The sequence below is a fragment of the Pterocles gutturalis genome, unplaced genomic scaffold (assembly GCF_000699245.1).
Source record: "Pterocles gutturalis isolate BGI_N339 unplaced genomic scaffold, ASM69924v1 scaffold51099, whole genome shotgun sequence".
Taxonomy (NCBI): Eukaryota; Metazoa; Chordata; class Aves; order Pterocliformes; family Pteroclidae; genus Pterocles; species Pterocles gutturalis.
Genome location: NW_010132638.1, coordinates 6,492 through 19,142, shown reverse-complemented (window position 1 = coordinate 19,142; position 12,651 = coordinate 6,492). Strand labels below are relative to the sequence as shown.

The following is a 12,651-nucleotide window of genomic DNA, read 5'->3' as shown; positions in this document are numbered from 1 at the left end:
GTATGAAGGCATAGAGTAGGTTTGTCATCTTGGCAGCTACTGCTTTAAAATATTTTTAAATTTTTATGTACATGCAAGCAGTGGTATGTGCTTTAATACACATACAGAAGCAAAATTACAGATGTGTATGCTATATGGAGAAAAAATATATTCAGTGCAACTCAAGGAATTACACATGCGTATGATACTGAGACGTAGCTATTTTGGTTTTTTTTTTTAAACAGACTATAGCTATTGTATTTGGGAATTATGAATAGGATTTTATCCTTTTATCTGCCCAACAATAAAGCTCAAGTTGTTTTTAATGAGCATAAGATAGTGATGTTTATATAAGCAGTGTCTAGTTCTGTAGGCACAACCATAAATATTAGGTACCTACGTAATGAATGCTGATTTTTGGCTCAAGCAGCTAATATGCCCCTTTAGAGCTTGGGCAGAAAAGCTCTAGCAAATTTTATTGTGGCACTTTAAGAGGCTGTGATCCTATAGCTACGTCAAAAGAGGAAAAGTGATAATTCCTCAGCTCTTTCCAGGTAAAGCCTTTCATTTTAGCTCAGACTGGATGAAAGTGGATTTTAAGGTGCTGGACTGCAAATTAGACTGGGGAGGAGCAGGTACATGTTCTGTTGTCTTTGAACAGAACCAATTCGCCAACAGAACCACTGGAGGCAAAATTTTAAACCATGGCAGCAAGATTTACTGGAATTTCTCAAAGCTGCATTTTTGCCTGCAGGCTTCCAATAAAACCAGAGGCCAAGTCAAATGCCCCGAAAACTGTTGCTTATGGAACAGGAAGAGAACACTCTGGGCTTGCTGTATAAGTGTAACTTCAAAACCAATCCTCTATCTGGATTTCCTAAGCCACTGATACATACTTTCAGTAAAAGTGAGACATTATGCAAATCACAGCTAGTGACTATTACCTGCTACTAATGACTTGGAAACCCATTATATGCTGAATTATATGAATGAAACCCACCTTAGCATTTGGAGTAGCTTTAATTGTCCATATGCAGTCAACTGCTTGTCCTGGTTTTGTTTTTCCTTCTTGTTCTACTTGACTGGAACGTACTATTCCATCAGCTCCTGAGAGCTCAAATTGGCAGTCTAGGGAGAACATACAGCTTGCTGTCAAATGCAATATGACATTAATTTAAAATTTCATGTATAAAGAAATTGTTACTGTAATACTAGACCTGGGATGGGATTTAAAATACCTCCTAGGTAAGTGAAGTCAGGATCTGTAATAGAAAGAAATCATGAATCACAAAGGCTATCAGTGCTTGGGAATTGCTTCAAGGTTTAGTATAATCTGAAGATTATGTCCATTTTTTATTGTGTCATAATAAAAATTGCCAGAAAGTTTACTGAATCGATTGGAGGGTACAGAGACAGATTTTTTTTTTTTCATATGATAACATTATTCCACAAAGATTGACCTTATCTGAATAAGGTAATTCTATAATTTCCAGCATAAGACCAAAAATTACTATTCGCTATGTTGTTCCTACATTACATTCTGAATGTAACTATGCCAGTTTTCACTGAAATCACTTGAGCTCCACAAGAGTACAAGGGATCTGTGTGCATCGATTCTATCAGATTGCGGTCTGTCTAGTTATGAACAATTTGAAGTTTTGTAGAATATATCAACACTTTGAAATTGCTAATTGCTATTAATAAAGAATATGAAGAAGGACAATTCTGTAATAAAAATGCTTTTTCCTTGGGCACCCATGCCTCTTCTGTTAGGTCAGGTAGCACAGTTCTAGACATCGTTTATGAAGGCAGAATTTCACCTTGATTGCTCCTCTATCTTCCCTCTTCTAAATGTGATGTATAGGTGGTGTATGTATCCGTAGTATATACTGTAGTAGTATGCGTACTACTAGCCAGTTGAAATTATACTTTTTCATAATGGTTAACTGATGGTACCTGTCTTTACTGAGACTAGGGCTTGGCTTAAAATGAATCTGTAATGGGCTGGGTCCAAGGCTTACATTTCAGTGATCAGGTTAGTGTTTCCTCACAAATTGGCACAGAAACTCCCAAGATGCACCTATCCACAGCTGTGGTATAGAAAATGACAACAGAAATCACGCAAATCATAGCGTGTCAATGTGTGTGAAATGTTAATCTATGTAAAGAAAGCACTAGCTCATGCAAAAATGCATGCCTGTTTTGTACAAAATTCTTTTCCAAATGGAGTTCCAGAATTTGGCTCTTTCTGTGGTCCTGCAAATGCTTTTCTGCATAGAGAGTTTACTACTTCCCCTAAAATGCCTCAGTCCTGAGCTTAACACTTAGTATTGAGAAAATGCCTTCTTTGCCCTCTGTTTTAGCTGCCCATAGTGAAATCTATGATCACTATATGCAAAATTCTGCAAGAGACTTTTCAACCTTCTTTGTGAACTGATTTTTTTTATGAAGTAGGGGTGTATGTGCATGTCCTCTTCCATTTTCACAATCCTAAAATATTTTACCACATTCTATGTAAATGTAGAGGAAAGAAAATGAAAGAAAAATATCAGTCCTTCGGTTGCTCTAATCTGTTGTGAAAATATTACACAGTTTACATGTATATTGAAAGTTCCAGCCTGGAAGTAGGCTAAGTTAGTTTTGAAAGTGATGTTAATGAAATGGCTTTGGAAATGGACTTACCAAAATGCATAACTACTGTCCCTGTGAAAACCTTTTAGCATGTTTTTCAGAGTGGACTGGTCACTGTGTTAGTCTGAAGAGTTTCCAAGTCTAAATCCCTAGTAAGGTCTGCAGTTCTATAAGCAGTAACATATAATTGTGTGTACCATTTCCATGTGCTGCAGGGTTAAAGGCCAGTTGGGTAAAGATGACATTAAAAAGCTATGCCTGTGTATACATTTATAGTAGTAGTAGAGCTGACATTTGTATACTGTCTTTTGTCCCAAAGGACAATAAAATGCTGATAACTACACATTTAGTATCTATGAAGTACAGCAGTCAAGCATTGCACAAGGGCATCAGGTCAAATTTTCTTGTAAAAAGAATGCCCTGCCAGCTTTAAGTGGCCCCACAGAGCAGATGTACTTTTTGTTTGTCTATCATCTCCCTCATACCCTGTAAACTAACACTGTATTTTGAGCAAAGAACAATTCTGTTTTCTGAGCCTGTGGTTTAAGGGCATCTAGTTATACTGAGAGCTGATGTTTGGACTGTACAGATATTTTCTCTGGCTTTTTGGAATGGAGATTTAAAATGTTTTGGATCTGGTTGGAAGTGCTATTGTAGATTTGCTTCAGGTGTTCTTGTCATAGTAGCTTATATTCCTGGAAGATAGGCTGTTGAAAATGCCAGCTATTTGTCTACACAAATGCTCCTTCCATTACTACCACTGGTGAAACTGGTACAAGTTAGACTAACAAAGAGGGAAGCTGACAAACCCTTCAGCATGAACAAGAGATCAACTGACTTCTTCACTAGCAAACTACAGACCTGTAAGTCCCTTCAGTCAATTTTCCAAAGTGGTTTTAGTCAAGTATGCTGTAGGATTAGCAGGACTGAGACTGTAACTATCGCACTGTCACTTTGCCTTCATAAGCACTTATGAAACACAGCTCTAGGCTGCCAGCGTAAACACATCCACAGGGTCCAAGGGGAGCAGATGGTCACTAACTCAGTCAGAATTTTAGGCATCTTTACCTGGTATAAATGAATACTTTGCTTGAAATCCCTTTCCTTCCAGCTCCTCATCAGAAGTAAACTTGATCCACATAAATCTCCCTGTTGATCTAATTAGTGCAGGACTTTTCAGACCACAGTAACGATTAATGAGAGGGGAGAAACCGAAAGGTCCATCTCGAACCTCCAGATGATCAAACCGACATTCAAATGAGGGTTCTATGTAATAAGGTTCATCAAAGGTCAACTCAATTCTTTGTCGTGGAGCAGCTAGACATAAAAAAAATCAAGCAAAAGATTAAATGAAGGTCTATATAGAAAACCCACATGAATACATAAAATAATGAAGAGAGAGACCTCCAAAACAGCAAGATAAAAAAAGGGACTATAAACTTCTCAAAAGACATCTGTCAGTCAGCTACAAAAACTCAGATACACTGCAATAAAAATTTTAAAAATGATTGTGTAGAAGATACTTTTTAAGGGAATTTTATGGAATTTTTTTGCTTGCTGATCTTTATGGCTGAACATTCAGAAATTATGTAAATCTAATGCAGCACACGTAACAGATATTAACATATATGCAAAGGTATTCAAACAAGTTTTAATATTAAGATATCAATTAAAACCAGTGTTTTGTGAAAGCAAAGTACATAAAAAATGACAGAACATTGAGAGATGCAGAAAAGAATGGAAAAGAAAAATATATGAAGAACTACTCACTGGTGTATTTCCTAAGCATTAAACCCAAATTTGCAGATCCTTTGGCAGGAAACATCTTTTATTAGGATATTCAGAGAAGTGTAAGTGCTTATTATTAATATGCAGGTGACTGCAGATGTTGGTCAGCCTGAACCAGTGACAGCCTAACATCAGGATTTGGATCAAGCACCTACATTCTGATGAGATGCAGCTATGGCTACTTTGTGACTGGACTTTCACATCTGTAGTTTGGAACTGTGACTTCATCTTGTATGAATAGCTTTAGTGTTTCTTGTCATCTATTGAGCTATGTGAACTCTCAGATACTAACTGGTATCTGGAATGACAGCATTAAAAAAAACCATCACATGCTGTCTATTTCTTCTGAATGCAAAAAGGATTTACTCATATGTCTCTAACACTCTGTTTAGACCTTATGCCTTACTTACACATGAGCTAAAAGCATTTGTAGCTGTTTGCACGTGTTGGCAGTGTTCTGCAGGAAGACCATATCTTAGCCAGAAATTGTGGAGGGCCTTTGTCTCACCCGGGTACCCATGTTTCTGTATAAGGACAGTGAGGACAGAGGTGTGGAAAAGGATTCCGTGCCCCATGGAAACTGCCTTGTGCAAGGGAGATCCAGCAATGGACCTGGTATGTCTGAACTCTGAAGCTGGACAAGATACCTGCTCTCCAGTCCCTTTGCTGGCAGGGAAGCTGCAAAACTTCACATGTGCATGTACACAAGTGAAAACGAGGGTATCTGTGAACCAGTACTATACTGTACAAATAAAAACTCGCTGAAACATGTTACTTGAAATATTTCAATTAACTGATATGAATCTGATGATTAAGCTGACTGACGTTTTTAGCTGACTCCAGTGGGTTTTGGGTGCATTCTAGTAAAAGGAGAAAATAATGAGTGTGTCCTAAGACTTGCAGCCTTTATCCAAGACATTCTCATTGGAATGTGGTTTTATCCTAGTTAATGAAATTTTTTTTGTCCTCATAATGTAATTTTAATAGTGATCTCAGCAGCGCTAACAAATCTTCATCTTTTTCATACAGTGCTACGGCAGTCACATGTGTCCTTTCTATTAATAAAGGACAGCATAAAGATTTTCTGCTTGTGAGAGACAGAATATAGTCTTCAACCATCTTCTACAGTTTATTATCAGCAATATCGGAAGTGATATTACAATAACAAGCTACAATTTTTATCTTAACAGTTCTGTGCCTTCATCAATTACAGTAGATCTGATGCTGCTTTTCTGGCTGTGAGGAGAATGTCTTATTCCATATAGCTAATTCCTGAACGTTTGCATTTTCTATTAATTTGTTATTATTCAGAGAGCAAATTTAGCTGCTTGTTCAACCAGATGGCTGCAGAATTGGTTATATTACTAGTATAACTATACAATACTTGACAGTATAGTAAAATGGCTGAGTTTTAACAGTCCAAGATTATCCATTTAACAGTAAGATTACACCATAACAAAACACAAATACAGCATGTACCTTCTAAGATATAGATGCACTCTTGATTTGGTGGGTACATGTTGGGGTAGTTTGGTGAAGCAAAATGTCCTCCATTACTTGTCCGTACCCAATTGTCACACTGGGTAGGAGTAATGCGATTCAGTCCAATATTTTGCCCACCTTAAGTGGAAAAAGAAGTGATCAAATGAGTTTCTTCTGTAAGCGTGCAAATTTGATTTTGCAAAAGTAAAACACTGACATACATATCCTATAAAAGAAGAAATTAATTTTGGTTGAAAACCCTCTAATATGCTGTTTGTTAATATCTAGCTAGGAAAATCTTAGGTTTAATTTAGTGATCCTAATGAAATCAGTTTTTGAATATCAAATACGTCCAGTAATCCTTTGGGGGGGAAAAGAGGGAGTAGGCTTTTTTTCACCCAAGTCACTTTAGAATTTTTGATGCCTTCTTTCTAAATCAAACAGTCACAGTGGCTGTCCATAAGGCAGTGTTATTTTATGGCTTATGTCTTCTCCATTCCTATGCAAATACAATCCAAAATATTTGTTAGCTTTTACTATTTTTGGCCCTGCTTCCAGAGTATACTAAAGTACATGGCTCTTAGATTGAATATCTATTTACAATAATTTGTTGGAATACAAAATGCTTATAACAGAATGAATTATAATCTGTAAATACACTTAATACAGTAATGGGAGTTAATAAAATTACTAGCAAGAGGTAGATCGCACTGGTAGCTAAGGGTCTCATTTAACATCAAAGGTCTTTTTCTTGGTGTACAGGGAAATATGATCCTTGACTGAGATTATGCAGTTTACTAAACTAGCGCACCATACTAGACCATTTGCAGGAGCTTTGTTAGTTCACATGTCCTTATCCAAGGAGAAAGGATTTGGGAATAGTATGATCTCTCTGATATTCTTCTTAAGTACCTTTGACCTTTCCCCTTGGTATCAGCAGAACTGGAGATAATAAGACACAGGATATGTTGTTTCTGCTAGATTTTTCCTAAATCTCACAGGGTGCTCTTATAATGCTTTTTATATTTATGCAGTTTTTCTCTGCAGGCCTTTGAAAGGGAGCCCATGCTGCTACAGGTCTTAGCTGACTCCAGTAAATTGCATCACCTTCTACTGGTATCTTGGCAGCTTTTTGATTTATGGGGGTGAAAATTTAGTCTCTTCTGCAGAAGTTGTTCAAAGAAATCCTGTAGGTGTCAGTTCAAGGAATTCTTCTCTTCTATGTGTGGATTAATCCCACATATGAGAAAATAAGGTTTGTGAAACTGATGCCTTCCTCGCTCAGTGGGCTTCAAAAATGTTTGTGGGCGGACTATTTGAAAAGCTTGTTGTCAGATACAGAGAACATGAATTCCTGTGGTGGTTTTTTTGCCACCTGTGAGATCTAAAACCATAGAATGTCCATGTTCTTTGTGACTGGATGTTTTTGTTCCGTTGGAAAAAAATGCAGTAAATAGGGGGAAAATGGAAAAAACTGGAACTCATCTTAATAATTCAAGAGATATTTAATACCTGAACACAAATACTTTCTTTCAGTTATAGTGCTTAATTAAAAATCATCAAACTGTTACATTTTTTTGAAAGAAAAGCATCAAGCCAAAATCATACCTTGTGTCTTCTGTGCAACGGCAATCCCTTCCACTACAAGGACTGTTACTAGCAACACTGATGAGAGAAATTAGACAGCAAATATGTCAGTAATTCATCAGGATTATAGGCCATTTTCTGCAGTCGTGATTCACGTAAATCCTAGAATCACTAACCACAACAACTCAGAACATACAAAACACATAATTCATTTATATGCTTTCTTAAAATTTCAACTTTAGAAAACCAGTGTAGTCTAAATGCACTGTCAGTTCTTCTTCCAGGTTCCTTAAGAAAGCATACATGAGAATAGCAATTTATTGTTTGAGGGGGTTTTAAGAATATTTTCTAGATTATCTATTGATTTGCAAGCATTTTATAAAATTAAATGGTATCTATCTTCTATATAACTTTTATATCCTGAAGTTAGAAGTTTCACTGCTATATTGAAACATATTTACCCTAAAGCTCCGTATGTATAACATGTACAAAAGACTTCTCCAGCTTCCGAGAAATCAACTGGGACCACAGGAGATCCTGCATGATCTCATCCCTACAAGGATTCAGGAGCACTACAGAACTGTGCTTACAAGACTGGTACTTGTGATGCTGGCACAACACCAGTGATTTCTGCAAATGATGTGGCAGCAAAAAATGAGCAGATACATGTTCTAACAATGGAGAGACTTACTCTGAGCAGTGACAACAGCTAGCTTGTGGACACTGTTAGGATGTACACTGTTGCAAGCACTCTGGTTTGCTGAAGTGTTGTGTTAGTCTCAGGTGTTGGTACGTGCTGGCATTTTCTAGATTTGACTTGACTAAATATTGGACCCACTAAAGGTTTTGTTATACTCTTTTTCCCAGCCCTCCTTCTCCTTCCTTCCTCCCTTCCCTAAAAAGAAGCTGTCTAGATGGTTTTGCTTTGGCTTTTCCCTTATGTTTATGTTTTCACTGCCCCCAAGAAGTGTCAATCTGAACAGCACATATTAAAGATTCCATGTTCCACTGTTTTAAACCAGGCTTAATGTCCAGGTTTTCTTAAAATGCTTTGTCTACTTCAAATTGTTAGGGATTACCAGAAAGGGAAAAGAGAATGAAATGGAGTACATAATTATGCCACCCTTCAAATATTCCATTTGCTTCCATCTTGAGTATCTTTAAAATTCTGGACGTGTATCTTACAGAAGTAGCTGAGCAGGCTAGGACTGCCTTGGACAGAAGCTGGCTGAGGGAAGATAGGATACAAGTTATAGAATCACGAGTGTCATTGGGATGCTGAATAGAGAGCAACTACTTTTTGTCTCTTCCAATACAAGAACCAGTGGGTACCAGACAAAGTTAGCAGGCAGCATGTTCATAGTAAATGAAGATTTTTTTTTTTTTAATGCACATACTTCATAATGCATCCTTAATGTGTTACGAACATTCTGTTTCAGGAACTCCTTAAGCCGTAAGTCGTTAGAAGTCTGAGATAATATTTGGGACAAATATAATCTGCTCTACTTTTATATTCTTTCTGAGACCTCTGCTTTTATCTCTGTGAAAGAAGATACCAGGTTAAATGGACCTTAGATTTGACCTGGTATGGCCTTTCTCATGTTCTTAGTGTCTTGTTAATACCAAGTCAGATAGGCACAGCCTCACCACTGCAGGAAAAAAAATTTTTGAATTTTACTGTCACACTCAAGAAGCTAATTTTATTTTCCCTTCTTGTTGCTCAGGCATTTTAGTGGCTCATGCTGAAATGGCACTTTTTCTATCTGTGATTTTTCCTGTGTTGCTGTTAGACTTTCAGCCCTTTAGAGAGTTCCAGAGTGAGCACGCACTGACTGTGAACTATTGTGATCTTGACTGAACTTATCTAGGTGTTACTGTAACGCTGGCATAGATATATTATCTTGGGGAAAGACAAAAGGAATCAAAGTCTGCCCCTGAAAGTGTCCACATCTAGCACTTGTATTTTATTATGTATGTTTCTGCTGCCCTTCCTTCTCTCCACCCATATTAAAATAGATGGTATATAATTATGAGACTTTCCATACCAATAACCGCTTTTTTCCTTGTAAGTTGAGTTCACAACTGTGGGTGTTCTAAAATACCATATGGGTCTTGCAAACAAGTGTTATATTCCTAGAAGCTTATTTGATTTTTAGGGACGGATTATGAGATAGTAGGTTGAAACTTAGTTTTGCAACTTCCATCTTTGCAAGAATTCTGTACTTTCATCAGTATTCATATACTGAAAATATAATTGCTAACTTTCATTATCCCATTACAAAGTATCAATCATTAATCATTGCTGACTCACTCTAGATTGAAAATTCCTCCTTCAGAAGAAAGTATCTAGTACCCATTACTGGTCTTCAAGTTACGGATGTTCACTAGTCTTTAAAGCAAATAAAATAAACTAATATCCCATCTTTATTAACAAATGATTGACAATAGTTTTCAGATATTTTTTAGGTTTTAGTATTTCTTATATAGATGCTACATCAAAATATTTGTCAGTTTATTCTCGTGGCTTCTGTGTTTAAACTGCGCACTCAAAGATCTGCACTTAAGTGCATGAACTTATAAAGTTATTTGTACTCCTGAGATCGCTTGTCCCCAACAGAGAATCTTGATAATGGTTATAGAGTTGTCTATGTATTTTCTTTGGTGGTTTTTTTTTTTGTTTTTTTTTTTTTTTTAAACTGGTTTTGGAGCAACACTTCAAAGTTGGCTTGTGTCATCAAAGTAAACGCAGTTTCCACAATCCTATATCAATCATGTGTCAGTATGGTCTTCTACTGAATTGTAGAAGAATTTCTTAAACATGTGCTACGCCTACCCTATATTCTGCAAGGACATGGCAATCTCTTCATAACTTCTTGTGCTGCTTCTTAAAAGGCAAAGTGGGCTTTTATTTTTTTCTTAAAGCCAAACACAGAAATATGAGTAAGATAAATACTTCATGACTAACAAAATTAATATAGATAGTCACCTTCAAGTAACAGTGGGACATTGGGAGTTTGTTCTTTTGTTTTGGGTTTTTTTTAGTATAGATATCTACTATGGCTAACACTATTACAGTATACTTTTTTTCTTCCTTCTTTACCTTGAAAGTATCAGTAAGCATCTATTCTTATTGCAGTCATTGTGCTCTCTTGTACAGACAGAGACAACATAAGAACAGATGTTTAGTTATACTAACCAGTGATTTCCCTTCTTGAAATGATGCAGATACAGAAAGAAGCCTCCTAAAGGGACTTCAGAAAATGTGACTGGCTTTCACTAAAGCCTGTGCTGTTTCTATAAATATTCCACATCTGTGTATGCGTGTGTAAGTGCAAAAGAACAGTGCATATTTCCTGCAGAACAGCATGGATATGCAGGCAACTACAGAAGATAAATGGGCTGAATATTTGTCTTACTGACTTCCTTTTGTCATGTTATATGGTTGAGTGGATACAGTAAGTATGGGCCACCTTCTCTTTGTTCCCTGCCCTCTTCATCCTCTTCATTTTTAATCTCTTCCATCTCTTGTCTCTCCCTGGCAATGGCTATCCTTCTCATGCTCTCAACAACCCTTAAGATGTATGCAAAGCAGCCTAGTTAGCAAATGTTTAAGGGCCTTCCTTTGCCATTACTTTTATCTCGGGTGATAGTATGATAAAGAAAAGAGGTGTCTCCGACTAATACTCTGTATGTGTGCTGTTCTTACCTCTGTGACATTTTTAGCAAAAAGGGGGAGAGAGCACTTACATCTGTTCTTCCTCAGAGTACTGAGCAGGGATCTGAGGTAGTATTGCCTTAAACTGTGTGCGTTTACGTGACACAGTATAATGTGGGATAGCAAACAGGAGTTTTTTGGCTGGAAACAAGGCCAATGAATGTTCAGGATGAAAGGAAAAGAAAGAAGGAAAAAAATCAGTCAGGATATTTTTAGACCTTTTAGACTGCTTCCATTAACCCATTTTTGTGTGCATTTTGAAAACAACAAAGCAATCACTTGGTGTCCTAAATCTATACCACTTCCTGGAAGAATATTTTTGAATCTCAAAGACTAATTTGGACCATACAAGTCAGTAAGAAGGAAGAAAGATGTCTAGAGAAGAGACAGATCCTGTAGGATGGTGCAGTGGAGAGCTAGTGCTGAACCAGTGTCCTAGTACGGCATGTGGGGACACAGTAATTAGAACACACATGAGAAACCAAATTACTTTCTCTAAAAATCTTGTAGCACTTCCAGAAGGATGAAGAATGATCTTGTTATTTCTGATAAACTGAAATTCAAACAGTTATCATGCACCTGAACTTGCAATGGGACACAACATTCCTCTGCTCCCCTTTTTTTCAGTCTATTACATATCACTGTGACATAACTGCTCTTCAGTGTGGATGAAAGATTAACTGTAGACTTCGCTCCATATTCTATTATGGTACAGGAAGCAGAAGTAAGTATCTAAAAATGCCACTCGAACATGGCTTGCTGCTGTAAGCAACAGCACAGACAGTGCAGGATTGCATGACTGCACTGAATGTCAAAGGGATAGAAGGGGTGCGTTTGATTGTTTTGTTTTTAATGGAGGAGTGTGGTGAGAATTCTTCTAGAGACACTGAAATATGGGAGACTGACCTTATAACCTTAGAAATATTTACTTGGTAAACATAACAGAGGTTAGTGCTTCTGCACCTTATATATGATACGTACACTGTAGAAGAGGCTATTGTTAAGCCAACAGCACCACAGCTCCATTAAGAGGGGTCTTCTCTTACGAAGCTGGTGTTTGCTACAGACTTTTATTCCATGAGTTATGGTGCATACTTTTGTACTATCATTTAAAGCTCTAATAGTTTTTACCTGTGTGAACATTAACTAGAAATAAAGAAAAAGCAGCAAGTTCTATCTCTGTTTTTTAAAGAACAGATTTTTCATTTTCTTCACTTTTTTCATAAAATTGTAGATCACACAGCCTGCAGACAGCTGTATAAATTTTTAAGAGTGAGGATACTAACCATACATTGCAAATTGTTTTTACTATTCCATTGTTGAAATAAGTTTATGGAATAATATAAAAAACTCTCCTGAACTGGTGTAATAAACCATGCATTGTTTTTGGGGGTCAAGATTTTCTTTGCTGCCATTTCTTAAAATGTGTGTATTGAAGTATATATAGAGAGATTCAAAAATAAGTGGCT

At 36.9% G+C, this 12,651-nt stretch overlaps 1 protein-coding gene across 1 annotated transcript; it reads right to left on the bottom strand.

The window, feature by feature from the left end:
* Positions 1–923: 923 nt before the first annotated feature.
* LOC104467228 (neuropilin and tolloid-like protein 2) lies at positions 924–7,545 on the bottom strand (the record flags this gene model as incomplete). Its single annotated transcript, XM_010080933.1, has 5 exons — positions 924–1,107; positions 1,197–1,241; positions 3,679–3,927; positions 5,878–6,018; positions 7,489–7,545. Coding segments are annotated over 5 exons (676 nt in total), but the record flags the coding sequence as incomplete, so codon positions are not given.
* Positions 7,546–12,651: the final 5,106 nt, after the last annotated feature.